This window comes from Scyliorhinus torazame, chromosome 9 (genome assembly GCF_047496885.1).
Source record: "Scyliorhinus torazame isolate Kashiwa2021f chromosome 9, sScyTor2.1, whole genome shotgun sequence".
Classification (NCBI taxonomy): Eukaryota; Metazoa; Chordata; class Chondrichthyes; order Carcharhiniformes; family Scyliorhinidae; genus Scyliorhinus; species Scyliorhinus torazame.
This window is the reverse complement of record NC_092715.1, coordinates 15,757,488-15,785,455: the sequence shown is the minus strand read 5'-3', so window position 1 is coordinate 15,785,455 and position 27,968 is coordinate 15,757,488. Positions and strand designations below refer to the sequence as shown.

Genomic DNA, 27,968 nt, shown 5'->3' with positions numbered 1-27,968 from the left:
TTCGACTTGCCTGAGGCCATCGTGCGATCCATTCGGTGGATTGAAAAGCCTTCGGGTTGGATGGTGTAGTCTGGTGTGGCTGGAGTAAGCCATGTCTCGGTGAAGCAGAGCACACAGCAGTTTCTCACTTCTCTCTGGGAGCTAAGTCTAGGGTGGTAACTCATTTCCAGCAGATCACATTTTTGCTGGCAGCGAGAAGGGCGAGAGGCTTGAATCGCAGGCAGGAAACCTGAACTCGGCACTAATTTCAAATTGCCCTGCTAAGTAAGTTCAAACAGACCCCATTTTTATTGTTCCAACAGCCTTAAGATTCAGTGCTGGAGTCAGAAATTGATAAATGGAGACCCAAAAGCTTTTGAATGGCGGTTAATTGCATGAAATTCTTTAAAACTGCAACCCTTTAAACATGGAAACAAATACAGGTACCAGCTGTCAGAGTAAAAAAAAAAACATTTGCTGCACTGCACTGATCGGCAGGGCATCTGGGGTAGCTTAGAATAAACTATTACCATCTGTTTCTGCAGTTTTGGTAGACTTTATTATTGACATTTTCCAAGGACTCCTATTAGGGTTAGGGCTGAGCCCATTATGAATACTTGGCTAAGTTTCAAAAGCTCCAAACCACATAACAGGCAGAGGGACTGATTTTACATTCTCAAAGGTAGTATTGAGAGGATATTAATGGTTAGCTGTCTTTTATGAGGTTACAGAATCATAGAATTGTTACAGCAGAGAAGGATTCCATTTGTTTCATTGTGTTTGACCCAGTATTCCCAAGGAGCAATTTATCTAGTGCCAGTCACCCACCTCTCCCGGTACATTCTTCCTTTTCAGCGAATAATCCGCCACTTGAATGCCTTGATTGAACCTGCCCTCAATATGGTCAGGCAGTGTATTCCAGTTCCTGATCACTCACTGTTTAAAAACATTTCTTGTGTCTCCATTGCTTCTTTTGCCAATTACCATAAATATATGCCCTCTGGTTTTTGACCCTTCCACCGATAAGAAAAGCTTTTATCTATTGTCCTCTTAACCTTCTTTTCTCCAAGGAAAATAGTCCCAACTTCCCAACCTACCTGCATAACTGAAATTTGTCATCCCTGCAACCATTGTTGTGAATCTTTTTTTCCACTCTAATACCTTCAATATCTTTCCTAAAGTGTGGCCCCCATAACACATAGGAGCAGAGTTAGGCCTCTCAGCCCATCGAGTCTGCTCCACCATTCAATCATGGCTGATATTTTTCTCATCCCCATTCTCCTGCCTTCTCCCCATAACCCCTGATCCCCTTATTAATCAAGAACCTATCTATCTCTGTCTTAAACACACTCATGTGATTTGGCCTCCACAGCCTTCTGCGGCAAAGAGTTCCACAGATTCACCACCCTCTGGTGGAAAAAAGTCCTCCTCATCTGTTTTAAAGGATCGTCCTTTTAGTCTGTGATTGTGTCCTCTGCTTCTAGATTTTCCTACAAGTGGAAACATCTTCTCCATGTCCACTCTATCCAGGCCTTGCAGTATCCTGTAAGTTTCAATAAGATACCACCTCTTCCTTCTAAACTCCGAGTACAGACCCAGAGTCCTCAACCGTTCCTCATACGACAAGCTCTTCATTCCAGGAATCATTCTTGTGAACCTCCTCTGGACCCTTTCCAAGGCCAGCACATCCTTCCTTAGATACGGGGTCCAAAACTGCTCACAATACTCCAAATGGGGTCCGACCAGAGCCTTAAATCGCCTCAGAAGTACAACCCTGGTCCTGTATTCTAGCCCTCTTGACGTGAATGCTAACATTGCATTCGCCTTCCTAACTGCTGACTGAATCTGCACATTAACCTTAAGAGAATCGTGAACCATAACTCCCAAGTCCCTTTGTGCTTCTGATTTCCTAAGCATCTCCCCATTTAGAAAATAGTCTATGCCTCCATTTCTCCTTCCAAAGTGCATAACCTCACACTTTTCCACACTGTATTCCATCTGCCACTTCTTTGCCCACTCTCCTAGCCTGTCCAAGTCTGCAGCCCGCCTGCTTCCTCAATACTAACTTTCGCTCTACAGATCTTTGTATCATCTGCAAACTTAGCAACAGTGCCTTCAGTTCCTTCTTCCAGATCATTAATGTAATTGTGAAAATTGTGATCCCCAGCACAGACTCCTGAGGCACACCATTAGTCACCGGCTGCCATCCTGAAAAAGACCCCTTTATCCCCACTCTCTGCCTTCTGCCAGTCAGCCAATCCTCTATCCATGCCAGGATCTTACCCTTAACACCATGGGCTCTTAATTTATTTAACACTCTTCTATGGACTTCCGGTCGCGGCGATGCCCCGCTAGCCGCACGTTTCGGCGGCTCCAGCTCCAACGGACCTTCGGGCTCTTTTAAGAGCCCCAACGGGAAATTTTTGGGCAACGCAACCCGGTGTGGGGTGAGTGAATAGGGAGCACCCCCCCCAACGAAAGAGGAAAATATCGGCGGCGGCGGCTGCAGCGCGAGGAATCGTCGACGAAAGGGACAGAAAGGGAGAAGACACAAGATAGCGGCGGAGAAAGCCCAGGCGACATGGGGGCCCGAGCAAGACGAATTTCAGAGACGGTGTGTGGAGCTACTAAAGAGGGAGGTGCTGACCCCGATGCTACAGGCAATTGAGGGGCTCAAGGAGGCACAAAGGACCCAGGAGACAGAGCTCCGCGTGGTGGAGCAGAAGGTGACGGATAATGAGGACGAGATCCTGGGCCTGGCGGTCAAAACACAGACGCACGAGGCACTCCATAAAAAGTGTATTGAAAGGATTGAGGCCCTAGAAAACAGAGCGCGAAGGAAGAACCTTCGGATACTGGGTCTCCCTGAGGGAGTGGAAGGAGCGGACTGTGGAGCTTATGTAAGTACGATGCTAAGCTCATTGATGGGAGCTGAGGCCCCTGCGGGCCCCTTGGAGGTGGAGTGGGCACATCGGATCCCGGCGAGAAGACCAAAAGCGGGAGAACCACCCAGGGCGACAATCGTGCGATTTCACCGCCTTAAAGATAGAGAAGAGGTCCTGAGATGGGCTAAAAAGGTGCGGAGTAGCAGATGGGAGAATGCAGTGGTACGGGTGTACCAGGATTGGAGTGCGGAGGTGGCGAGAAGGAGGGCGAGTTTTAACCGAGCCAAGGAGGTGTTACACAAAAAGGTGATGTTCGGGATGCTGCAGCCGGCACGACTATGGGTCACGTACCAGGAGAGACACCATTATTTCGATACTGCGGAAGAAGCATGGACCTTTATTAAAGAGGAGAAATTGGATCGGAACTGAGGGACTGATACTGTAGGGAATGTTATTGTTATTGTTATGGTTGATGTAAATAGAGAAGTAAATTGGGATGGGGGGAAGACACTAGGAAATGTGGGCGCCGGTGAGGGGGGAAAAGAAGGGACATAGGCGGAGAATGAGGAATGGGAGGGGGAGAGGAAAGAGAGCTGCGCCACAAGAGGCGGGTCAGATGAAGGGATGTTCCCGCGCCAGAAATATTATGGCGGGAAGACAGGCGCAAGGCGGATGGGAGTTCCCCACAAGGAGTGAGCAGGAGTAGCCGGGGTCAGTTGAAGTCAGCTGACTTGCGGAAGTAATATGGGGGGAGCAATCACGCTAGAAAGGGATCTAGTGGGGGGGGGGGGGGGGGGACACAACTGGGTTGCTGCTGCGGAAATCAGAAAGGAAATGGCTAAAGAGTGGGTGGACGGGGATGGAATGCGACGCCGGGGGAGCGAGTGGGAGCGCGGAGGCGGGATATGGGACTGGCCTAGAGAAGGTGATGGCTAGTCGACACGGGAGGGGGGCAGGTAGCCCCCTAGTGAGGCTGATCACGTGGAACGTGAGAGGCCTGAACGGACCGGTTAAAAGGGCCCGAGTGCTTGCGCACTTGAAAGGACTAAGGGCATACGTGGCTATGCTCCAGGAGACGCACCTGAAGGTGGCGGACCAAGTTAGGTTAAGGAAAGGATGGGTGGGACAGGTGTTCCACTCAGGACTAGATGCAAAGAATAGAGGGGTGGCCATATTGGTGGGGAAACGGGTCGCATTTGAAGCAAAGAACATCGTAGCAGATAGCGGAGGTAGATATGTAATGGTGAGTGGCAGGCTGGAGGGAATGGAGGTCGTGTTGGTTAATGTATATGCCCCGAATTGGGACGATGCGGGATTTATGAGACGGATGCTGGGTCGTATACCGGACCTGGAGGTAGGAAACTTGATATTGGGAGGGGACTTCAATACCGTGCTGGACCCAGGGCTAGATAGATCCAGATCAAAGACCGGAAGAAGGCCGGCAGCGGCAAAGGTGCTCAAGGGGTTTATGGACCAAATGGGGGGAGTGGATCCATGGCGATTTCTTAGACCGAGGGCCAGGGAGTTCTCCTTCTTCTCCCATGTCCATAAAGTGTACTCCCAGATAGATTTTTTTGTACTGGGAAGGTCGTTGATCTCAAGGGTGGAAGAAACCGAGTATTCAGCCATAGCCGTTTCGGATCATGCCCCACACTGGGTGGACCTGGAACTAGGAGAGGAAAGGGAGCAGAGAGCACTCTGGCGATTAGATGTGGGATTGATGGCGGACGAGGGAGTGTGCGGAAGAGTGCGGGGGTGTATTGAGAGATACCTGGAGGTCAATGACGACGGGGAGGTCCGTGTGGGAGTGGTATGGGAAGCACTAAAAGCGGTGGTCAGAGGAGAGCTGATCTCCATTGGGGCCCACAAAGGGAAAACAGAGGCCAAAGAAAGGGAAAGATTACTGGGGGAGATTTTAAGGGTGGGCAGGGAATTTGCAGAGACCCCGGAGGAGGGACTGTACAGGGAGAGGAGACGACTCCAGACGGAGTTTGACCTCCTGACCACCAGAAAGGCGGAGGTGCTGTGGAGGAAGGCACAGGGGAGGAGGTATGAATATGGGGAAAAGGCTAGTCGCCTGCTGGCTCATCAGTTGCGAAAGAGGACAGCGGCGAGGGAGATAGGGGGAATTAGAGACGAAAAGGGAGCCACGGTGCGAAGAGCAGGGAAGATAAACGAGGTGTTCAAGACCTTTTATGAGGGTCTGTATAGGTCCCAACCCCCAGAGGGAGAGGAGGGGATGCGGCAGTTCCTGGATCAATTGAGGTTCCCGAGGGTGGAGGAGCAGGAGGTGGAAGGCCTGGGGGCACCGATTGGGGTGGACGAGGTTATTAAGGGGCTGGGGAACATGCAAGCAGGGAAGGCTCCGGGACCAGACGGGTTCCCGGTGGAATTTTATAGAAAATACGTGGACTTGTTGGCCCCGTTGTTGGTGAGGACGTTCAATGAGGCCAGGGAAGGAGGGACTTTACCCCCGACAATGTCGGAGGCGACGATATCGCTAATTCTGAAGAGGGATAAAGATCCGTTGCAGTGCAGGTCCTATAGACCTATTTCATTATTGAATGTGGACGCCAAATTGCTGGCAAAGGTACTGGCATCGAGGATAGAGGACTGTGTCCCGGGGGTGGTGCACGAAGACCAGACAGGGTTTGTAAAGGGGAGACAACTGAATGTCAACGTGCGACGACTATTAGGGGTGATAATGATGCCCCCAGTGGAGGGGGAGGCAGAGATAGTGGCGGCAATGGATGCAGAGAAGGCATTTGATAGGGTGGAGTGGGAGTATTTATGGGAGGTGTTAAGGAGATTTGGGTTCGGGAACGGGTTTATTAGCTGGGTCAAACTTCTTTATGGGGCCCCAACGGCAAGTGTAGTCACGGGTCGGCAAAGATCGGAGTATTTCCGATTATATAGGGGAACAAGACAGGGATGCCCGCTATCTCCACTGTTGTTCGCGTTGGCAATTGAACCTCTGGCCATGGCGTTGAGAGACTCCAGGAAATGGAGAGGGGTGATTAGAGGGGGAGAAGAACACCGAGTCTCGCTATACGCGGATGACCTACTGTTGTATGTGTCGGACCCAGCGGGGGGGATGATAGAGGTTATGCAGATGTTGAGGGAGTTCGGAGATTTCTCGGGATATAGGCTTAACATGGGGAAGAGTGAACTATTCGTGATACACCCAGGGGACCAGAGTAGAGAGATAGAAGGCCTGCCTCTAAGGAAAGTGGAAAGAAACTTCCGATACCTGGGGATTCAGATCGCTAGAAGCTGGGGAACCTTGCACAGACTTAATCTGACACGATTGGTAGAACAAATGGAGGAATACTTCAAGAGGTGGGACATGCAGCCTCTGTCGTTGGCGGGCAGAGTGCAGGCAATTAAGATGATGGTCCTCCCGAGGTTCTTATTTGTATTTCAATGTCTCCCTATACTAATCACTAAGACCTTTTTTTAAAAAATAGACAGGAGCATCACGAGCTTCGTGTGGGCAGGGAAAGTCCCGAGGGTAAGGAGGGGGTTCCTACAACGTAGCAGGGACAGAGGAGGATTGGCGCTACCGAATTTGGGCGACTACTATTGGGCCGCCAATGTGGCGATGATACGTAAATGGATGATGGAGGGAGAGGGAGCGGCGTGGAAAAGACTGGAGAGAAAGTCTTGCAAAGGGACGAGCTTAGAGGCGCTGGTGACGGCGCCGCTACCGCTCTCACCAAAAAAGTTTACCACGAACCCGGTGGTGGCGGCAACATTGAATATCTGGGGACAATGGAGGCGACAGAGGTGTGTGCGGGGAGCCCTGGTGGGGTCCCCAATCAGGAACAACCATAGGTTTGCCCCAGGAAGAATGGATGGAGGATTTCAGAACTGGCACCAGTTGGGAATTAGGAGGGTGGGAGATTTATTTATAGATGGGACGTTTGCAAGCTTGGGAGCATTGAAGGAAAAGTATAAGTTGCCCCGGGGAAACTTCCTTAGATATATGCAGGTGAGGGCGTTCACAAGACAACAGGTGAGGGAATTTCCGCTGCTCCCGGTACAGGGGATTCAGGACAGAGTGCTTTCGGGGGTGTGGGTCGGAGAGGGCAAGGTGTCAGAGATATAACGAGAGATGAGGGAAGAGGGGGAGGAGTTGGTGGGCGAATTAAAAGGAAAGTGGGAAGAAGAGCTAGGGGAGGAGATAGAGGAGGGTATGTGGGCCGATGCCCTAAGCAGGGTAAATTCCTCTTCCTCGTGCGCCAGGCTTAGCCTGATTCAATTCAAGGTGCTACATAGAGCACACATAACGGGAGAAAGACTGAGCAGGTTCTTTGGAGTGGAGGACAAGTGTGGGAGGTGCGGCGGAAGCCCGGCAAACCACGCACATATGTTTTGGTCATGCCCGGCACTGGAGGGGTATTGGAAGGGAGTGACGGGAGTGATTTCCAAGGTGGTGAAGGCCCGGGTCAAACCAGGCTGGGGGCTAGCTCTATTTGGAGTTGCGGATGAGCCGGGAGTGCAGGAGGCGAAAGAGGCCGACGTTGTGGCCTTTGCGTCCCTAGTAGCCCGGCGTAGGATTCTACTCATGTGGAAGGAGGCGAAACCCCCCGGACTGGAGGCCTGGGTAAACGATATGGCGGGGTTCATAAAACTGGAGCGGATAAAGTTTGCCCTGAGAGGATCGGCTCAAGGGTTCACCAGGCGGTGGCAGCCATTCCTCGACTACCTAGGGGAACGTTAGAGGGAAGACAGATGACCAGCAGCAGCAACCCAGGGGGAAGGGGGGGGGGGTGGAAGTTTTAGTTTATGTTAAACGATTAGATTACCATGTTGATTAGCCATTTGTTTATTGTTAAACTTTCTTTACTGTTATGTTTGATCTGTAAAGGGAAAAATTTTTGATCGAAAAAATTTTCAATAAAATATATTTTTAAAAAAAAACACTCTTCTATGCAGCACCTTGTCAAAGGCCTTCTGATAATCTAAATAAATCACAACCACTGATCTCCTTTGTCTAACTTAACTGGATAGAATACCCAGTTGAGGCCAAACCATTGTTCCATACAAGTTTATAACAACTTTCTTGCTTTTATACTTTATGCCCCTATTAATAAAGCCTATATTAACCACTCTTTCAAACTGTCCTGCCATCTTCAATGAGTTATGTGCATACACCCATGATCCCTTGCTCCTTGCACCCTCTTCAGAATTTTACCCGCTATTTTATGCTGTCACTTTGCATTCTTCCTACCAAAATGAATTACTTCACACTTCTCTGCAATGGATTTCAGCAAAATTGCGATGGAGGGATTCAAAAGGGAATTGGATCATTATCTAAAAAGAAAAAATGACAGTGGTACTCGGTGAGTTGCTTTTGTAGACTGCCAGCACTGATACAATGAATCGAATGGTCTCCTTCTGTGCTGCAACCATTCTATGAAATTGTTGGGTCTATTGACGGAAGAATAAAATGGGGAAATATAATTAAACAGGAAAGACCTATCATTTGGGGTTTGACTATTTATTGATGGATTTTTGGTTAAATACGGTGTTTGTTTTGAATTTAACATTTCAAATGTGACCCCTTCCTCATTCAGCTGGGGACTAGATTTCTGGCATTTGTGTTTTATTTATTTATATTTTAAACCTCAAATTCACATAAACCACAACTTACCATTGGAACATGCTGCATTTCTCCAAAACCTTGACCCCGTGCGGATGGGAGGAGAGGGTGCCAATGATCAGAAAGTAGTGCTGGCTGAGGGTGCTGAGCAAACCGTTGTTCTGCAGGCTTCGCTCATGTTTCAGGCCGGAGGAAGGGGAGAGCCATTGTACAATGTCTTTCACCAGCTCCTCCAGGTATGTCTGACCATCCTGTCACATTATTGAACAAATGGAAAAGGAAAATGAGCTCTCAGTCTGTCTGGAATAGTAATGTCTAGAAAGCTGCACCATCAGTCAGAGGTGAAACGCTTGCTCATTCCATCATCCTCTCATACCGGTAATTTGGAATTTTAGAAATGAAGATTTGTTCTGTAAGGACTGGTAACACTCAACATGTATGTATAAGAGTGAACTGCTAAACTAAAGTTGGCAGATGTGCTAAATATTCTACCTCATCTGGGGATGCTCAGAGTCTAAGAGAACAGAAAAAAGATGGTTGCTCCACATATTCCCTCTCCCTGGTAGCCTCCAGACTTTTTCGTCATCTCACTATTCCTGTGTCGTTAAATTTTGTTGATACCATGAACACGACAGTGCATTTTCATCTTGTCCCTTTAAAAACACTATCCTTTAAATAAAAGATCTTATGCACTATGCCTCTTTCTGCATCTTAACTGTATTAAAGTCATAACACCACCCTGAACTTCAACTCACTCTTTCTCAGGACCTTCAAACTCAAAACTCCTCTCACCTCCCTTAATCTTCCCATTCAATTCTGCAGAAGAGTCATATGGACTTGGAACATTGGGCAGGGGAGGTGGTGGCATAGTGGTACTGTCACTGGGCTAGTAATACAGAGATCCAGCACAATGCTCTGGGGTACCGGGTTCAAAATCAACAATGGTAGATGGTGAATTTGAATTGAATAATAACCTGGAATTAAAAGTCTAATGATGACCATGGAACCACTGCTGATCGTCATAAAAACCCATCTGGTTCACTAATGTCCTTCAGGGAGGGAAATCTGGTGTCCTTACTCTGTATGGCCTACATGTGACTCCAGACCCACACAGCGATGCAGTTGACTCTTAACAGCCCCCATTGAAATGGCCGAGCATGCCACTCAGTTCAAGGGCAATTAGGAATGAGTTAGAAATGCTGGCCCAACCATCGACGCCCACATCCCAAAAACGAAAAAATTAAAAGTAGAAATGATTCTCTGGAAAAAGTTCTAAGTGTGGTAGCGAGCGGGAATTGCCACAAGCTTCCCGGCGCTTGGCCCAGTGAGGCCGGCAATGCAATTCAACGTTAATTGATTGATTGATTTTTATTGTCACATGTACCGAAGTACAGTGAAAGGTATTTTTCTGCTGCCAAGGGAACGTACACAGTACGTATATCGTAGACAAAAGAATAATCGACAGAGTACATTAACAGTGGTACATCAACAATAGTGATCGGTTACAGTGCGGAACAAAGCCAAACAAGAGCAGCATAGGTCATAGTGTGTAGTGTTCTTACAGGGAACAGATCAGTCCAAGGGAGAGTCATTGAGGAGTCTTGTAGCTGTGGGGAAGAACCTGTTCATATGTCTGAATGTCTACTTAATGAGGCCTCACGGGGTTCTCGTCGCAAATGAAGGCTTGCAGCTGATTCACGGGACCGCACTCGCCAGCCACTCGCTGTGGTGGAGCTAGGAGGGCCAAGCGCGTTGAGGATCACCGAGGGTGGTGGGTGGGTGTTGAGGGAGTAGCACCTTCGGGAGTGGGGTATTGTACAACACATTAAACACCTTTTTGCACAACCATCATATGATGCCTCTGTTACATCCTTTCACAATGCGGGTTGATCTCTGGACCTTTTGCCCATTTCTCCAGGCAACACCCCCCCCCCCCCCCCCCCACCGTGGAACTCACGCACCCTCCGGCCATGGGCATGTTGCTGGAGCTGTGTCCCATCCCTGGGTGTTCGGATGGTGCATGTGTGGTGTTGCCTCCCACATTGTTCAAGCAGTGTCCAGGCATCACGGTGTGATTGGCATGCTGGGCAATGACTCCCACATGCTACATGACCCGCCCACCCATGGGAATCCACTTGGGTTGTGTGGTGCTCACTTAACTACGATTGCCAATTCCCTGTTGGCAATAGCCTTCAGCCGCACGGTTAGAGGCCTCAGCATTCGGTGGGGGGGGGGTTATGGGTGGTCGTTGGAGCAGACGGGCAGGGACAAAGGTTGCCCCTGTAATGGGTACACCTGATCCAGGAGTTGGCATGATGGTGCCACACACGGTCCCCCCGGGATGCCCCCTCCCCCCCCACCCCCGGCAGCACCTCCTCCCCTCACCCATCCATGGCAGCCCACCCCTACGGAGGGGCCCCCGGCCGAGAGGGTGGCAATCCCAGTGCCCCCGAGCCCGTTGACTGTGAACAAAGATGGCTACCCTTCTCGGATCCCCACAGAAGCCCTTCTGCCAGGTTCACCTTTTTGAAAAGGAGTACTAATCGGCGGCGGCGTGAGCACTTGCTGGGGAGGCCGCTGAACGACGTGAGGCCGTTGGATATGGGGTGGCTCCTGTTAATTGTATGGAAATTGGGCTTATGTGGTGATAATTGGTTTCTCGCCACGCTACGGCTTTGGGAGCGGGCCGGTTGCATCACAAAGTGTTTGCCGCCTGTCGCGGATCTCGTTGTTGGCCTCCCGCTATTCACCGGCCTAATTCCGCTTGAGCGAGAGCATAACCAGGCCAGAGAATCACGCCCATTAACTCTGCTTCTTTCTCCAAAGATGCTGCCATATTTGCTGAGTTTATCAAGCATTTTCTGCTTTTATTTCAGATTTCAGTATCCACAGTATTTTGCCTTTCTCAGAGTGCTCTACAACCCATGGACTTTTAAAACCCAAATCCCCAAGCACGACATCTCAACTGACTCCATACTCTCTCCAACTTCCTTCAATCCTCCCCCCCCACCCCCGGCAGCACCTCCTCCCCTCACCCATCCATGGCATTGAATACAGGAGTTGGGACGTCTTGTTGAAGTTGTACAAGACATTGGTACGGCCACACTTGGAATACTGTGTGCAGTTCTGGTCACCCTATTATAGGAAGGATATTATTAAACTGGAAAGAGTGCAGAAAAGATTTACTAGGATGTTGCCGGGACTTGATGGTTTGAGTTATAAGGAGAGGCTGGATAGACTGGGACTTTTTTCCTTGAAGCGTAGGAGGCTTAGGGGTGATCTTATAGAGGTCTATAAAATAATGAGGGGCATAGATAAGGTAGATAGTCAACATCTTTTCCCAAAGGTAGGGGAGTCTAAAACTAGAGGGGATAGGTTTAAGGTGAGAGGGGAGAGATTCAGAAGGGCCCAGAGGGGCAATTTCTTCACTCAGAGAGTAGTGAGTGTCTGGAATGGGCTGCCAGAGGTAGTAGTAGAGGCGGGTACAATTGTGTCTTTTAAAAAACATTTAGATAGTTACATGGGTAAGATGGGTATAGAGGGTTATGGGCCAAGTGCGGGCAACTGGGACTAGCTTAATGGTAAAAACTGGGCGGCATGGACTGGTTGGGCCGAAGGGCCTGTTTCCATGCTGTAAACTTCTATGATTCTATGATCTGAAATATGGCTCTGGTTTTCCCAATTAGCAAACAGACTCTTTGCATTGCAGCTATTTTGTGAACACAATGCTGTTCACATCCAGAATTAGAAAGTCCAAGTTCCTGATTACCCTCTACAAAAATCATTTGTTGCATGGGCAGAATAAGAAACTGGCAGACTCACCTCGTTAGACTCGAGTAGGAACTCTGTGAACTGGCAGCCCACCACAGTCAGCTGCTTTCCCATGGCGTGATCCAGCTCCATGTTGGCATACAGCTTACCAGTGGGCTTGTAAAAATATAGCAATCGGCGCACAAACCTAAACAAAGAGGAAAGATAATAGCAGTCATGAATGTCAGAAAAACAACTGGGTAGACAGAGAATGAGGGAAAGACACACTTCCTTTAAATTCAGCAGACAAACTTAGGTTATAGAGTTGATAGAGGGAATTGTTACTTTGTGAAAGTTTCAAACAGGGAGACAAGTTAAAGTAAGTTCAGAATAAGCAGGTAATTAAAGGATTGAATAAGTTCCCAGTGAGGACAAGGAAAGGTAAGGTACAAATATGTTGAAAAGTCAATTGAATATGTTTCTAGAGTGAAGAGGTTGAGGGATATGGTGAGAAGGTGGAAAAGTGGGATTGAAGACATGTTGTGAAAGGAGTGTGATGAATATGGTAAGATGTTGAGTAGGTCGAGTTAATTCAAAGAAACCGCCTTACAGGGAACATCTAAACTGGAGGGGTATAAATATTCTGGCCGGAAGGTTTGCTAGCGTCACATGGGTGGATTTAAACTAGTTTGGCAGGGGAGCGGGAACCAAAGCAAAGATGAACACTGTGGCACTGCGGTTAGCACTGCTGCCTCACAGCTCCAGGGTCCTGGGTTCAATGTCGGCCTCGGGTGACTGTTTGTGTGGACAGTAAGAAGTCTTACAACACCAGGTTAAAGTCCAACAGGTTTGTTTCAAACACTAGCTTTCGGAGCACTGCTCCTTCCTCCATTCACTTAGAGCTTGGATTACTACTTGGAACTATGATGTTGTTGCCATTATAGAGACTTGGTTAAGGGAAGGACAGGATTGGCAGCTTAAAGTTCCAGAATACGGGGCGGAATTCTCCAGCCGGGTTTGCCTGGTGACCGGAGAATCCTGCCTGAGGTCAATGGATTTTTCCATTCCTCGCGGCTCGCCCGTGGCGTTCTTGCGGCGGGCAGGGTGGGAGAATCCAGCCCCAGATGTTTCAGGTGGGATAGGGGGGAATGTAAAAGGGGTGGGGGAGTTGCCCTACTGGTTAAGGAGAATATCACAGCTGTACGGCGGGAGGACACCTCGGAGGATGCATGTAGCGAGGCAATATGGATAGAGCTCAGGAATAGGAAGGGTGTAGGCACAATGTTAGGGGTTTACTATAGGCCTCCCAACAGCCAACAGGAGATAGAGGAACAGATATATAGGCAGACTTTGGCAAGGTGTAAAAGTAACAGGGTTGTTGTGGTGGGTGATTTTAATTTCCCCTATATTATAATCTTTCTTATTGTCACAAGTAGGCTTACATTTGCAATACAATGATGTTACTGTGAAAATCCATAAGACATAGGAGCAGAATTAGGCCACTCGGCCCATCGAGTCGGCTCCGCCATTCAATCATGGGTGATATGTTTCTCATCCCCATTCTCCTGCCTTCTCCCCATAACCCTGATTCCCTTGCTGCCACATTCCGGCGCCTGTTCGGGCACACTGAGGGAGAATTCAGAATTCAATTCACCTAACAGCACATCTTGTGGGAGGAGACCGGAGCATCCGGAGGACACCCACGCAGACACAGGGAGAACGAGCAGATTCCGCACAGACAATGACCCAAGCCGGGAATCGAACCTGGGACCCTGGCGCTGTGAAGTGACTGGGACTCACTTAGTGCGAGGGGCCTGGATGGAGCAGAGTTTGTAAGGAGCATCCAGGAGGGCTTCTTGAAACAGTATGTAGATAGTCCAACTGGGGAAGAGGCCGTACTGGACCTGTTATTGGGGGATGAGCCCAGCCAGGTGGTTGGCGTTTCAGTAAGGGAGCAGTTCGGGAACAGTGACCACAATTCAGTAAGCTTTAAGGTACTGATGGATAAAGATAAATGTAGTCCTCAGGTGAAGGTGCTAAATTGGGGGAAGGCTAATTACAACAATATTAGGCATGAAGTGAAGGATATAGATTGGGGGAAGATGTTTGAGGGCAAATCAATAACTGGCATGTAGGAAGCTTTCAAGTGTAAGTTGATAGGAATTCAGGACCGGCACGTTCCTGTAAGGATGAAGGATAAATTTCGGTAACCTTGGATGCGAAGAAATATTTTGTGAGCCTAGTCAAAAAGAAAAAGAACGCATTTGTCAAGGCTAGGAGGCTAGGAACACATGCAACTAATGTGGAAAGTAGGAAAAGGAAAGTAGAAAGAAACTAAGCAAGGAGTCAGGAGGGCTAAAAGGGGTCACGTAAAGTCATTAGCCAGCAGGATTAAGGAAAATCCCAAGGCTTTTTATCCATATATAAAGAGCAAGAGGGTAGCCAGGGAGAGGGTTGGCCCACTCAAAGACAGGGGAGGGAATCTGTGCGTGGAACCGGAAGAAACGGATGAAGTATTAACTGAGCACTTTGCGTCAGTATTCACCAAAGAGAAGGACTTAATGGATGATGAGTCTGGGGAAGGGTGTGCAGATAGTTTGGATCATGTTGAGATCAAAAAGGAGGAGATATTTGTGGTCTCGAAAAACATTAAAGTAGACAAGTCCCCATGGCCTGATGGGATATGCCCCAGAATACTGAGAGAGGAAGGGAGGAAATTGCTGGGGCCTTGAGAGAAATGTTTGTATCTTCACTGGCTACAGGGGAGGTCCTAGAGGATTGGAGAATAGCCAATGTTGTTCCTTTGTTTAAGAAGGATGGCAAGGCTAATCCAGATAATTCCAGGCCAGGGAGCCTTACGTCAGTGATAGGGAAATTTTTGGAGAGGATAGGATTCTTTGAGACAGGATTTACTCCCATTTGAAAATGAATGAACGTATTAGCAAGAGGTAACATAGTTTTGTGAAGGGGAGGTCATGCCTCACTAACATGATCAAGTGTTTCGAGGAAGTGACGAAGATGATTGATGAGGGTTGGGCAGTGGGTGTTGTCTACATGGACTTCAGTAAGGCCTTTTGATAAGGTCCCCTCATGGCAGGTGGATCAGAGGTGAGCTGGCAAGATGGATTCAGAACTGGCTCGGTCATAGAAGTCAGAGGATAGCAGTGGAAGGGTACGTTTCTGAATGGAGGGCTGTGACTAGTGGTGGGATCAGTGCTGGGACCGTTGCTATTTGTAATATATATATGAATCATTTGGAGGAAAATGTAACTGGTCTGATTATTAAGTTTGCGATTGAAACTAAGGTTGGAATTGCGGATAGCGATGAGGACATCAGAGGATACAGCAGGATATAGATTGGTTGGAGACTTGGGCGGAGAGATGGCAGATGGAGTTTAATCCGGACAAATGTGAGGTAATACAGATGGACAATATATAGGAAATGGCAGAACCCTTAAGAGTATTGATAGGCAGAGGGATCTGGATGTACAGGTACACAAGTCACTGAAAGTGGCAACGCAGGTGGAGAAGGTAGTCAAGAAGGCATACGGCATGCTTGCCATCATCGGCTGGGGCATTGAGCTTAAAAATTGGCAAGTCATGTTGCAGCTTTATAGAACCTTAGTTGGGCCGCACTTGGAATATAGTGTTCAATTTTGATTGCCACACTACCAGAAGGATGTGGAGGTTTTGGAGAGGGTGCAGAATAGATTTACCAGGATGTTGCCTGGTATGGATGGCATTAGCTATCAGGAGAGGTTTGAGAAACTTGGTTTGTACTCACTGGAACAATGGAGGTTGAGGGGCGACCCAATTCAACACCTGGTTTGGCTCACTGGGCGTAATCGCTGGCTTTGAAAGTAGACCAGCAGCACAGTTCAATTCCCGTACCAGCCTCCCCGAACAGGCGCCGGAATGTGGCGACTAGGGGCTTTTCACAGTATCTTCATTGAAGCCTACTCGTGACAATAAGCGATTTTCATTTCATTTCATTCATTATCCCGACAAGAATTATAACCAAACTCTGCAACCTTGGACATGACCCTTCCCTTTGCAGCTGGATCCTTGACTTCCTCACCAACAGACTGGAATCTGTCAGGATAGACAACAGCACCTCCTCCGCAATAGTCCTCAACACGGGGCCTTGCAAGAATGGGTGCTCAGTCCTCTATTGTACTCCCTATACACACACAACTGTGTGACAAGATTCAACTCGAATTCGATCTATAAATTTGCAGGTGATATGAATGTGGTGGGTTGCATCTCCAACAATGACGAATCAGACTAGAGAAGAGATCTAGATCACTTGGTTGCATGGTGTACCGAAAACAGCCTCTCTTTAAATGTTGGAAAGACCAAAGAACTGATCATAGACTTCAGGAAACGTAGCACGACGCACACCCCTGTCTACATCAATGGCTCCGAAGTGGAGATGGTCGATAGCTTTAAGTTCCTGGGGGTCACCATCACCAACAGTCTGTCCTGGTCCACTCACGTTGATGCAATAGTCAAGAAAGCCCAACAACATCTTTACTTCCTACGGAAGCTAAAGAAATTCGGCATGTCTGCATCGACTTTCACAAACTTCTACATAGAGAGCATCCTATCCGGCTGCATCACCGCTTGGTATGGCAACTGCTCGGCCCAAGACCGCAGGAAACTGCAGAGTGTGGTGAACTCAGCCCAACAGATCACACAAGCTTGCCATCCTCCCATTGATTCGGTCTACACCTCCCGCTGCCTCAGGAAGGCACAGTGGTTGGCACTATGGCTTCACAGCACCAGGGCCCCAGGTTCGATTCCCGGCTTGGGTCACTGTCTGTGCGGAGTCTGCACTTTCTTTCCGTGTCTGTGTGGGTTTCCTCCGGGTGCACCGGTTTCTCCCACAAGTCCCGAAAGATGTGCTAGTAGATAATTTGGACGTTCTGAATTCTCCGTGTACCCGAACAGGCATCGGAATATGGCGACTAGGGGATTTTCACAGTAACTTCATTGCAGTGTTAATGTAAGCCTACTTGTGACAATAAAGATTAAAAAATTAAAAGGCAGACAGCATTGTCAGAAACCCCTCACACCCAGGCTTTGCCCTCTTCCAGACCTCCCATCAGGCAGAAGATACAGAAGTCTGAAGACCCGCACACCGAGACATAGGAACAGCTTCTTTCCCATAGCTACGAGACTCCTCAACGACTCTCCCTCGGACTGATCGGTTCCCGTAAGAACACTATTCACGACGACCTAAGTTGCTCTTGCTCATGTATTGCTTGTTTGGCCCTTGTTCCGCACTGTAACCAATCACTATTTTTGATGTACCATTTGCCAATGTACTCTGTTGATTATTCTTTTATCATATCATATAATTTACAGTGCAGAAGGAAGCCATTAGGCCTATCGGGTCTGAACTAGCTCATGTAAAGAGGACTCCCATTATGTCCACACCTCCACCCTATGCCCGTAAACCAGTAACCCCACCTTACCTAAGGGCAATTTCACAGGGCCAATCCGCCTAACCTGCACATCTTTGGACTGTGGGAGGAAACGGGTGCACCCGGAGGAAACCCACGCAGACACGGGGAGAATGTACAGACTCCGCACAGACAGTGACCCAAGCCAGGAATCGAACCTGGGACCCTGGAGCTGTGAAGCAACTGTGCTAACTATTGTGCTACCGTGCTGCCCTATAAGCTTTGACAAAGGGTCATCTGGACTTAAACGTTAGCTCTTTTCTCTCCCCACAGATGCGGTCAGATCTGCTGAGATTTTCCAGCATTTTCTCTTTGGTTTCAGATTCCAGCATCTGCAGTAATTTGTTTATATCCAAGATTATGAGGGGCACGGACAGAGTCGATAGTCAGAAGCTTTTTCCCAGGGTGGAAGAGTCAATTACTAGGGGCATAGGTTTAAGGTGTAAGGAACAAAGTTTAAAGGAGATGGACGAGGGAGCCTGGGACTCACTGCCAGGGGAGGTAGTGGAAGCAGATACGATAGTGATTTTTAAGGGGCGTCTTGACAAATATATGAATAGGATGGTTATTGAGGGATATAGTCCCCAGAAGGGATGGGGATTTTATTTCAGACGGCCAGCATGGTCGGTGCAGGCTTGGAGGGCCGAAGGGCCTGTCCATGCGCTGTAATTTTCTTTGTTCTTTATTAGCACTTCCTTATTGAGAAAAAAAAGCTTATATCCTGCTTAAAGGAAATCAGTAGAAATGCCCACCTACCTAACGACCCAATGTGGGACACCAGCACAGCCCGCACTAACCTGTGTAACTGTTCATCTTTGTAGTTCCGAAGGTTTACATTTGGCCACTGCAAAAGGACAGATACAGACAAGAAATTAACCTTAAAATAAATCAAAGGAACAATGCTCACTGACAGCTAAAGTACATGGAGGCAAAATTCAGGAGAATCTTTAGCTCTTAAATCATGACTATCACTGGGATGTCAGTTCTCCTGAATAGCAAAAACAGCTCTGAATTTGGACAGTGTCTAAATTGAATTTGGATTCTTCATTTGCCTCCTTGGGGCATTTGTTGTTGAGCAGTCTGTTATACAATCTCTAATTAGCTGGTTGCTAAGTGGCACAATCTGAACAGCCTGCCCAATTTTCTAACTTGGGACACAGGTTAACTATAGTGTAAAGCTCCTCCTAAATTGTCCCATCAAAAACTCCCAGGACAGGTACAGCACGGGGTTAGATACAGAGTAAAGCTCCCTCTACATTGTCTCATCAAATACTGAAGTTAGTGCAGTCCTGATCTCCTGTTGACACTCTCACAGTAATTAGCATCAAACCTAAATAGTAATATAAAAAGTTTCAGTGATTTCTTCATGCTTGTACCTTAAGAATGGTCGAGATTAAGTTCCAATTCCACCGAAGGTTATCCTTGTTATTGAGTACATCACTGTCTCGCAAGTTTTGCATCATTGCCTCTTCTGTATCCTAGAAAACAATGCAACAAATGTAGAGAAGGAATGTATACTGGGGAGCACAAACTGATCATCACCTTAAAGAAGGATAAAATAAAAAAAGAACATACTGGCAGTGTTGACACCTCCTTCTATCTATGGTGATGACCAACAGTAAGCTGGCAAGACTGTCAGCGAAAGTATTATATTTTTCCTGCTTCTTGCAGAGAATACATCTCTGGACAAATTTTCAATATTGCCGGGTAGATGTCACTTTAGTATCTGATTGTTCTGCAGTACAAGCCTTCAGCACTATAACCAAGATTTTGTCAGAGCACATCGCCCTTTGTATCTTAGCCACCTCTTGATTTTAACAAATCTTTCATGTGATGTTAGTGTCACTGGCTCGGCCAGCATTTATTGCCCTTGAGAAGATGATGGTAAGCTGCCTTCTTTAACTGCTGCAGTCCACATGGCAGAGGTACACTCATAGTGCTGTTAGTAAGGGAGTTCCAAGATTTTCACCCAGCAACAGTAGATAGTTCCAAGTCAGGATGGAGTATGACTATAAGATGGTGGGGCTCCCATATGTCTGTTGCTCTTGTCCAGGTGGCACAGGTTACAGGCTTGGAAGGAGCTATTGAAGGAAGTTTGGTGAGTTGCTCCAGTGTACAGGCGCTGGAATGTGGCGACTAGGGGCTTTTCACAGTAACTCCCGATATTCCTCCAAAGCTTCATCAGATTTAAGTCGCCTAGATCTTATGTATGCTTCCTTTTTCATCTTAGCTAGTCTCACAATTCCACTCGTCATCCATGGTTCCCTAATCTTGCCATTTCTATCCCTCATTTTCACAGGGACATGTCTGTCCTGCACTCTAATCAACCTTTCTTTAAAAGACTCCCACATTTCAAATGTGGGTTTACCCTGCTCCCAATCCACATTCCCTAGCTCCTGCCGAATTTTGTTATACTTGGCCTTTCCCCAATTTAGCACTCTTCTTTTAGGACCACTCTCGTCTTTGTCCATGAGTATTCTAAAACTTACGGAATTAAGAACAAAGAACAAAGAAATGTACAGCACAGGAACAGGCCCTTCGGCCCTCCAAGCCCGTGCCGACCATGCTGCCCGACTAAACTACAATCTTCTACACTTCCTGGGTCCGTATCCCTCTATTCCCATCCTATTCATGTATTTGTCAAGATGCCCCTTAAATGTCACTATCGTCCCTGCTTCCACCAACTCCTCCGGTAGCGGGTTCCAGGCACCCACTACCCTCTGTGTAAAAAACTTGCCTCGTACATCTACTCTAAACCTTGCCCCTCTCACCGTAAACCTATGCCCCCTAGTAATTGACCCCTCTACCCTGGGGAAAAGCCTCTGACTATCCACTCTGTCTATGCCCCTCATAATTTTGTATACCTCTATCAGGTCGCCCCTCAACCTCCGTCGTTCCAGTGAGAACAAACCGAGTTTATTCAACCGCTCCTCATAGCTAATGCCCTCCATACCAGGCAACATTCTGGTAAATCTCTTCTGCACCCTCTCTAAAGCCTCCACATCCTTCTGGTAGTGTGGCGACCAGAATTGAACACTATACTCCAAGTGTGGCCTAACTAAGGTTCTATACAGCTGCAACATGACTTGCCAATTCTTATACTCAATGCCCCGGCCAATGAAGGCAAGCATGCCGTATGCCTTCTTGACTACCTTCTCCACCTGTGTTGCCCCTTTCAATGACCTGTGGACCTGTACTCCTAGATCTCTTTGACTTTCAATACTCTTGAGGGTTCTCCCATTCACTGTATATTCCCTGCCTGCATTAGACCTTCTAAAATGCATTACCTCACATTTGTCCGGATTAAACTCCATCTGCCATCTCTCTGCCCAAGTCTCCAAACAATCTAAATCCTGCTGTATCCTCCGACAGTCCTCATCGCTATCCGCAATTCCACCAACCTTTGTGTCGTCTGCAAACTTACTAATCAGACCAGTTACATTTTCCTCCAAATCATTTATATATACTACAAAGAGCAAAGGTCCCAGCACTGATCCCTGTGGAACACCACTGGTCACAGCCCTCCAATGAGAAAAGCATCCTTCCATTGCTACTCTCTGCCTTCTATGGCCTAGCCAGTTCTGTATCCACCTTGCCAGCTCACCCCTGATCCCGTGTGACTTCACCTTTTGTACTAGTCTACCATGAGGGACCTTGTCAAAGGCCTTACTGAAGTCCATATAGACAACATCCACTGCCCTACCTGCATCAATCATCTTAGTGACCTCCTCTAAAAACTCTATCAAGTTAGTGAGACACGACATCCCCTTCACAAAACCGTGCTGCCTCTCACTAATACGTCCATTTGCTTCCAAATGGGAGTAGATCCTGTCTCGAAGAATTCTCTCCAGTAGTTTCCCTACCACTGAAGTAGGGCTCACCGGCCTGTAGTTCCCGGGATTATCCTTGCTACCCTTCTTAAACAGAGGAACAACATTGGCTATTCTCCAGTCCTCCGGGACATCCCCTGAAGACAGCGAGGATCCAAAGATTTCTGTCAAGGCCTCAGCAATTTCCTCTCCAGCCTCCTTCAGTATTCTGGGGTAGATTCCATCAGGCCCTGGGGACTTATCTACCTTAATATTTTTTAAGACACCCAACACCTCGTCTTTTTGGATCTCAATGTGACCCAGGCTATCTACACACCCTTCTCCAGACTCAACATCTACCAATTTCTTCTCTTTGGTGAATACTGATGCAAAGCATTCATTTAGTACCTCGCCCATTTCCTCTGGCTCCACACATAGATTCCCTTGCCTATCCTTCAGTGGGCCAACCCTTTCCCTGGCTACCCTCTTGCTTTTTATGTACGTGTAAAAAGCCTTGGGATTTTCCTTAACCCTATTTGCCAATGACTTTTCGTGACCCCTTCTAGCCCTCCTGACTCCTTGCTTAAGTTCCTTCCTACTTTCCTTATATTCCACGCAGGCTTCGTCTGTTCCCAGCCTTTTAGCCCTGACAAATGCCTCCTTTTTCTTTTTGACGAGGCCTACAATATCTCTCGTCATCCATGGTTCCCGAAAATTGCCGTATTTATCCTTCTTCCTCACAGGAACATGCCGGTCCTGAATTCCTTTCAACTGCCACTTGAAAGCCTCCCACATGTCAGATGTTGATTTGCCCTCAAACATCCGCCCCCAATCTATGTTCTTCAGTTCCCGCCTAATATTGTTATAATTAGCCTTCCCCCAATTTAGCACATTCATCCTAGGACCACTCTTATCCTTGTCCACCAGTACTTTAAAACTTACTGAATTGTGGTCACTGTTACCGAAATGCTCCCCTACTGAAACATCTACCACCTGGCCGGGCTCATTCCCCAATACCAGGTCCAGTACCGCTCCTTCCCTAGTTGGACTGTCTACATATTGTTTTAAGAAGCCCTCCTGGATGCTCCTTATTGTGATCGCTATCCCAAAGTAATCACCGACTGAAACTTCAACCACCTGGCTGGGATAATTCCCCAATACCAGGTCCAGTATGGCCCCTTCCCAAGTTGGACTATTTACATACTGCCCTAAAAAACTCTCCATATGCTCCTTCGAACTTCTGCTCCATCTACGCCTCCAACACTACACGAGTCCCATTCAATGTTGGGGAAGTTAAAATCTCCCATCACGACCACCCTATTGCTCCTACATTTTTCTATAATCTGTCTACATATTTGTACCTCTACTTCATGCTCGCTTTTGGGAGGCCTGTAGTAAAGTCCCAACAATGTTACTGCACCCTTCCTATTTCTTAGCTCTACCCATATTGCCTCAGTGCTCAAATCCTCCATCGTGCCCTCCTTAATCACAGCTGTGATATCATCTCTGACCAGTAATCCAACTCCTCCACCCCTTTTACCTCCCTCGCTAACCCTCCTGAAGCATCTGTATCCTGGGATATTTAGTTGCTAGTCTTGCCCTTCCCTCAACCAAGTCTCAGTAATACCAATAACATCATATTCCCAGGTACTAATCCAAGCCCTAAGTAGCCTTACCTGCTACACTTCTCGCATTGAAACAAATGCACCTCAGACCACCTGTCCCTTTGCGTTCATCATCTCTTCCCTGTCTACTCTTCTCCATAGTCACATTGAGTTTATTATCTAGTACCTTAGTTGCTGCCTCTTTCCTGACCCCTAATTTCCTAATCTGGTTCCCACCCCCCTGCCACATTAGTTTAAAACCTCCCCAACATTGTTAGCAAATGTTAGGCAAAAGTATTGAAACAAATTAGCAAAGAAATTAAAGAAAGGTGCAAGAAGTATAGAGTAATTATAGAGATGGCACATTGGTTAGCACTGCTGCCTCACAGCACCAGGGACCTGGGTTCGATTGCGACCTTGGGTTACTGTCTGTGTGGAGTTTGCTCGTTCTGCCCATGTTTGCTCGTTCTGCCCATGTGGGTTTCCTCCCACAGTCCAAGATGTAGTTAGGTGGATTAGCCATGCTAAATTGCCCCTTAGTGTCCAAAGGTTAGGTGGGGCTACGGGGATAGGGCGGAGGATTGGTGCAGACTCCATGGGCCGAATGGCCTCGTTCTGCACTATAGCGATTCTATGAATTGTAATAGGAGACTTCAATTATCCAAACATTGACTGGATAGAAATTGTTCAAGGGGACAAGAGTTCCTGGAATGTGTTCAAGATAATTCTCTGCAGCAGTACATTTCCAGTTCAACGAGAGCTGGCACTGTTTGACCTGGTTCTGTGGAATGAGTTAGCCCAAGTGGGTCAAATATCAGTGGGAGAGGATAGAGAAGATGAAAAGGAAGAATTGCACAGATGTTAGGTAGAAAGTAATGGAGAATCATGTTGAATATAGAAGGACCAGAGGAAAAATTAAAAAAACTAATAAGAGAAAGCAGAAAGCATGAAAAGAAGCTGTCAGCTTACATAAAAGGGAATTCCAAGGTCTCATTGGAATTTAGAAGAGCGAGAAGGAATTTCATAGAGACATAAAATTCTAACAGGATTAGACAGGATAGATTCAGATAGAATGTTCCCGATGGTGGGGTGTCCAGAACTAGGGGTCAGAGTCATTCAGCACAGAAAAGTCGCTTAGACCCATCACATCGCTCCGGTCAAAAACAACCACTAACTGTTCTAATCCCATTTTCCAGCACTTGGCCCATAGCCTTGTCTGTCCTGTGATCGCAAGTGCACATCTAAATACTTCTTAAATGTTATGAGGGTCTCTACCTCCAGCACCCTTTCAGGCAGCGAGTTCCAGACTCCCACCACCCTCTGGTGAACGCTTTTTCCTCGCATCCCCTCGAAACCTCCTGCCCCTTTCCTTGAATCTATGCCCCCTAGTCATTGATCCCTCCACCAAGGGGAAACGTTTCTTCCTGTCTACTCTATCTACGCCCCTCATAATTTCATAAATCTAAATCATACCTCCCCCAGTCTCCTCTACTCCAAGGAAAACAACCCCAGTCTATCTTCATAATTAAAACTTCCCAAAGCAGGCAACATCCTTGTAAATCTCCTCTGCACCCTTCCAGTGCTATCACATCCCTCCTATAATGTGGATTCCGGAACTGCACACAATACTACAGCTGTTGCCTAACCAACGTTTTATACAGTTCCAGCATAAGCTCTCTACTCTTAAACTCTTATGTCTCGGCTAATAAAGGCAAGTATACCATATGCCTTCTTAACCACTGTATCCACCTGCTCTGCTACCTTAAGGGACCAGTGTACATGCACACCAAGGTCCCTCTGATTCTCAGTGCTTCCCAGGGTCCTGCCGTTTATCATGTATTTTCTTGCCTTGTTTGTCCTGCCCAAGTGCATCACCTCACACTTATCCGGATTGAATTCCATTTGCCACTGACCAGCCCATCTGACCAGCCCGACTATATGCTCCTCGAATCGAAGGGTATCCTCCTCACTATTTACCACCCCGTCAATTTTTGTATCATCTGCAAACTTCCTACATTCATGTCTAAATCATTTATATAAACCACAAACAGCAAGAACCCTAACACTGATCCCTGCAGGACCCCACTGGACACAGGCTTCGAGTCAGAAAAACAACCCTCTCCTAATTTCCTTTTCATGTTCCCTCTTACACATTCTATAATGTGGAGATGCCAGCGTTGGACTGGGGTGAGCACAGTACGAAGTCTTACAACACCAGGTTAACACCCTTGACTGCTGAAGTGTTCCCCGACTGGAAGGGAACATTCCTGCCTGGTGATTGTTGCGCGATGTCCGTTCATTCGTTGTCGCAGCGTCTGCATGGTCTCGCCAATGTACCACGCTTCGGGACATCCTTTCCTGCAGCGTATGAGGTAGACAACGTTGGCCGAGACGCACGAGTATGTACCGCGTACCTGGTGGGTGGTGTTCTCACGTGTAATAGTGGTATCCATGTCGATGATCTGGCACGTCTTGCAGAGATTGCCATGACAGGGTTGTGTGGTGTCGTGGTCACTGTTCTGAAGACTGGGTAGTTTGCTGCAAACAATGGTTCGTTTGAGGTTGCGCGGTTGTTTGAAGGCAAGTAGTGGGGGTGTGGGGATGACCTTGGCAAGATGTTCATCGTCATCAATGACGTGTTGAAGGCTGTGAAGAAGATGACGTAGTTTCTCCGCTCCGGGGAAGTACTGGACGACGAAGGGTATTCTGTCGGTTGTGTCCCATGTTTGTCTTCTGAGGAGGTCGGTCCGGTTTTTCGCTGTGGCGCGTTGGAACTGTCGATCGATGAGTCGAGTGCCATATCCCGTTCGTACGAGGGCATCTTTCAACGTCTGTAGATGTCTGTTACGCTCCTCCTCGTCTGAGCAGATCCTGTGTATACGGAGCGCTTGTCCATAGGGGATGGCTTCTTTAATGTGTTTAGGGTGGAAGCTGGAGAAGTGGAGCATCATGAGGTTATCCGTGGGTTTGCGGTAAAGCGATGTGCTGAGGTGACCGTCCTTGATGGAGACGAATGTGTCCAAGAATGCAACTGATTTTGGAGAGTAGTCCATGGTGAGTCTGATGGTTTGATGGAACTTATTAATGTCATCGTGTAGTCGTTTCAGTGATTCTTCGCCGTGGGTTCAAAGGAAAAAAATGTCATCGATGTATCTGGTGTATAACGTCGGTTGAAGGTCCTGTGCGGTGAGTAGGTCCTGTTCAAACTTGTGCATGAAGATGTTGGCGTATTGGGGTGCGAATTTGGTCCCCATGGCTGTTCCGTGCGTCTGGATGAAGAACTTGTTGTCGAAGGTGAAGACGTTGTGATCCAGAATGAAGCGGATGAGTTGCAGAATTGCGTCTGGAGATTGGCAGTTGTCGGTGTTGAGTACTGAGGCTGTTGCAGCAATGCCGTCGTCATGGGGGATGCTGGTGTAGAGTGCCGAGACGTCCATTGTGACGAGGAATGTTCCTGGTTCAACTGGTCCATGGGCGCTGAGTTTCTGTAGGAAGTCCGTCGTGTCTCGACAGAAGCTGGGTGTACCTTGTACGATGGGTTTCAAGATGTCCTCGATGTAGCCAGAGAGGTTCTCACACAGGGTCCCATTGCCTGAAACGATAGGGCGGCCTGGTGTGTTGGCCTTATGTATTTTCGGGAGGCATCTCCAATGCGGGGAGTACGTGGGATGAGAGCACGTAGGGTGCTCTGAAGATCTGGATCCAAGGTCTGGATACAATCACCAGGCAGGAATGTTCCCTTCCAGTCGGGGAACACTTCAGCAGTCAAGGGCATTCAGCCTCTGATCGTTCAGAGGTCGTTCAGAGGTAAGCGTTCTCCAAGGCGGCCTTCAGGACCCGCGACAACGCAGAATCGCCGAGCAGAAACTTATAGCCAAGCTCCGCACACGAGTGCGGCCTCAACCGGGACCTGGGATTCATGTCACATTACATTCATCCCCCACCATCTGGCCTGCGAAATCTTACCAACTGTCCTGGCTTGATACAATTCACACCTCTTTAACCTGGGGTTACCCCATCTCTGGATTTGTAAAGATTTAATCACCTGCTAATGCTCGCATTCCTAGCATTGTTTGGCATCTTTGAATTTGTCTATATATGTGTTTCTGGAACAGACCTCTTCATTCACCTGAGGAAGGAGCAGCGCTCCGAAAGCTAGTGACATCGAAACAAACCTGTTGGACTTTAACCTGGTGTTGTAAGACTTCGTACTGTGCACACATTCTATATACCTCTCGGGCTTCTGCTGTTTTGAGCCCTTGATATCTGCCATAAGCCTCCCCCTTTTTCCTTATCCAATGCTGTGTATCCCTCGGTATCCAGGGTTCACTGGATTTGTTGGTCCCATCCTTTCCCTTGATTGGAACATGTTGGCCCTGGAATCTCTCTATTTCCTTCTTGAATGGGTCCCACTGTTCTGTCACAGATTTACCCAAGTGTCTGCTCCCAGTCCACTCTGACCAAATCAAATCTGATCTTATTAAGATTGGCCTTCCCTCAGCTCAGAACATTGATCTCAGGCCCATCGCTGTCCTTTTCCATAACGAAGTCTTACAACACCAGGTTAAAGTCCAACAGGTTTGTTTCGATGTCACTAGCTTTCGGAGCGCTGCTCCTTCCTCAGGTGAATGAAGAGGTCTGTTCCAGAAACACATATATAGACAAATTCAAAGATGCCAAACAATGCTTGGAATGCGACCATTAGCAGGTGATTAAATCTTTACAGATCCAGAGATGGGGTAACCCCAGGTTAAAGAGGTGTGAATTACATTAAGCCAGGACAGTTGGTAGGATTTCGCGGGCCAGATGGTGGGGGATGAATGTAATGTGACATGAATCCCAGGTCCCGGTTGAGGCCGCACTCATGTGTG

At 47.7% G+C, this 27,968-nt stretch overlaps 1 protein-coding gene across 2 annotated transcripts in view; it reads right to left on the bottom strand.

Moving 5' to 3' along the window:
• Positions 1-27,968, bottom strand: part of LOC140429071 (rapamycin-insensitive companion of mTOR-like) — a 321,889-nt gene that overhangs the window by 90,041 nt on the left and 203,880 nt on the right. For both annotated transcript variants that reach the window (XM_072515622.1, XM_072515623.1), the window contains 4 exons: positions 19,061-19,162; positions 18,482-18,528; positions 12,292-12,427; positions 8,521-8,720 (listed from right to left, as the gene is read on the bottom strand). In XM_072515622.1, the coding sequence (XP_072371723.1) occupies positions 8,521-8,720; positions 12,292-12,427; positions 18,482-18,528; positions 19,061-19,162 (485 nt within the window). The remainder of the gene's footprint in view (positions 1-8,520; positions 8,721-12,291; positions 12,428-18,481; positions 18,529-19,060; positions 19,163-27,968) is intronic.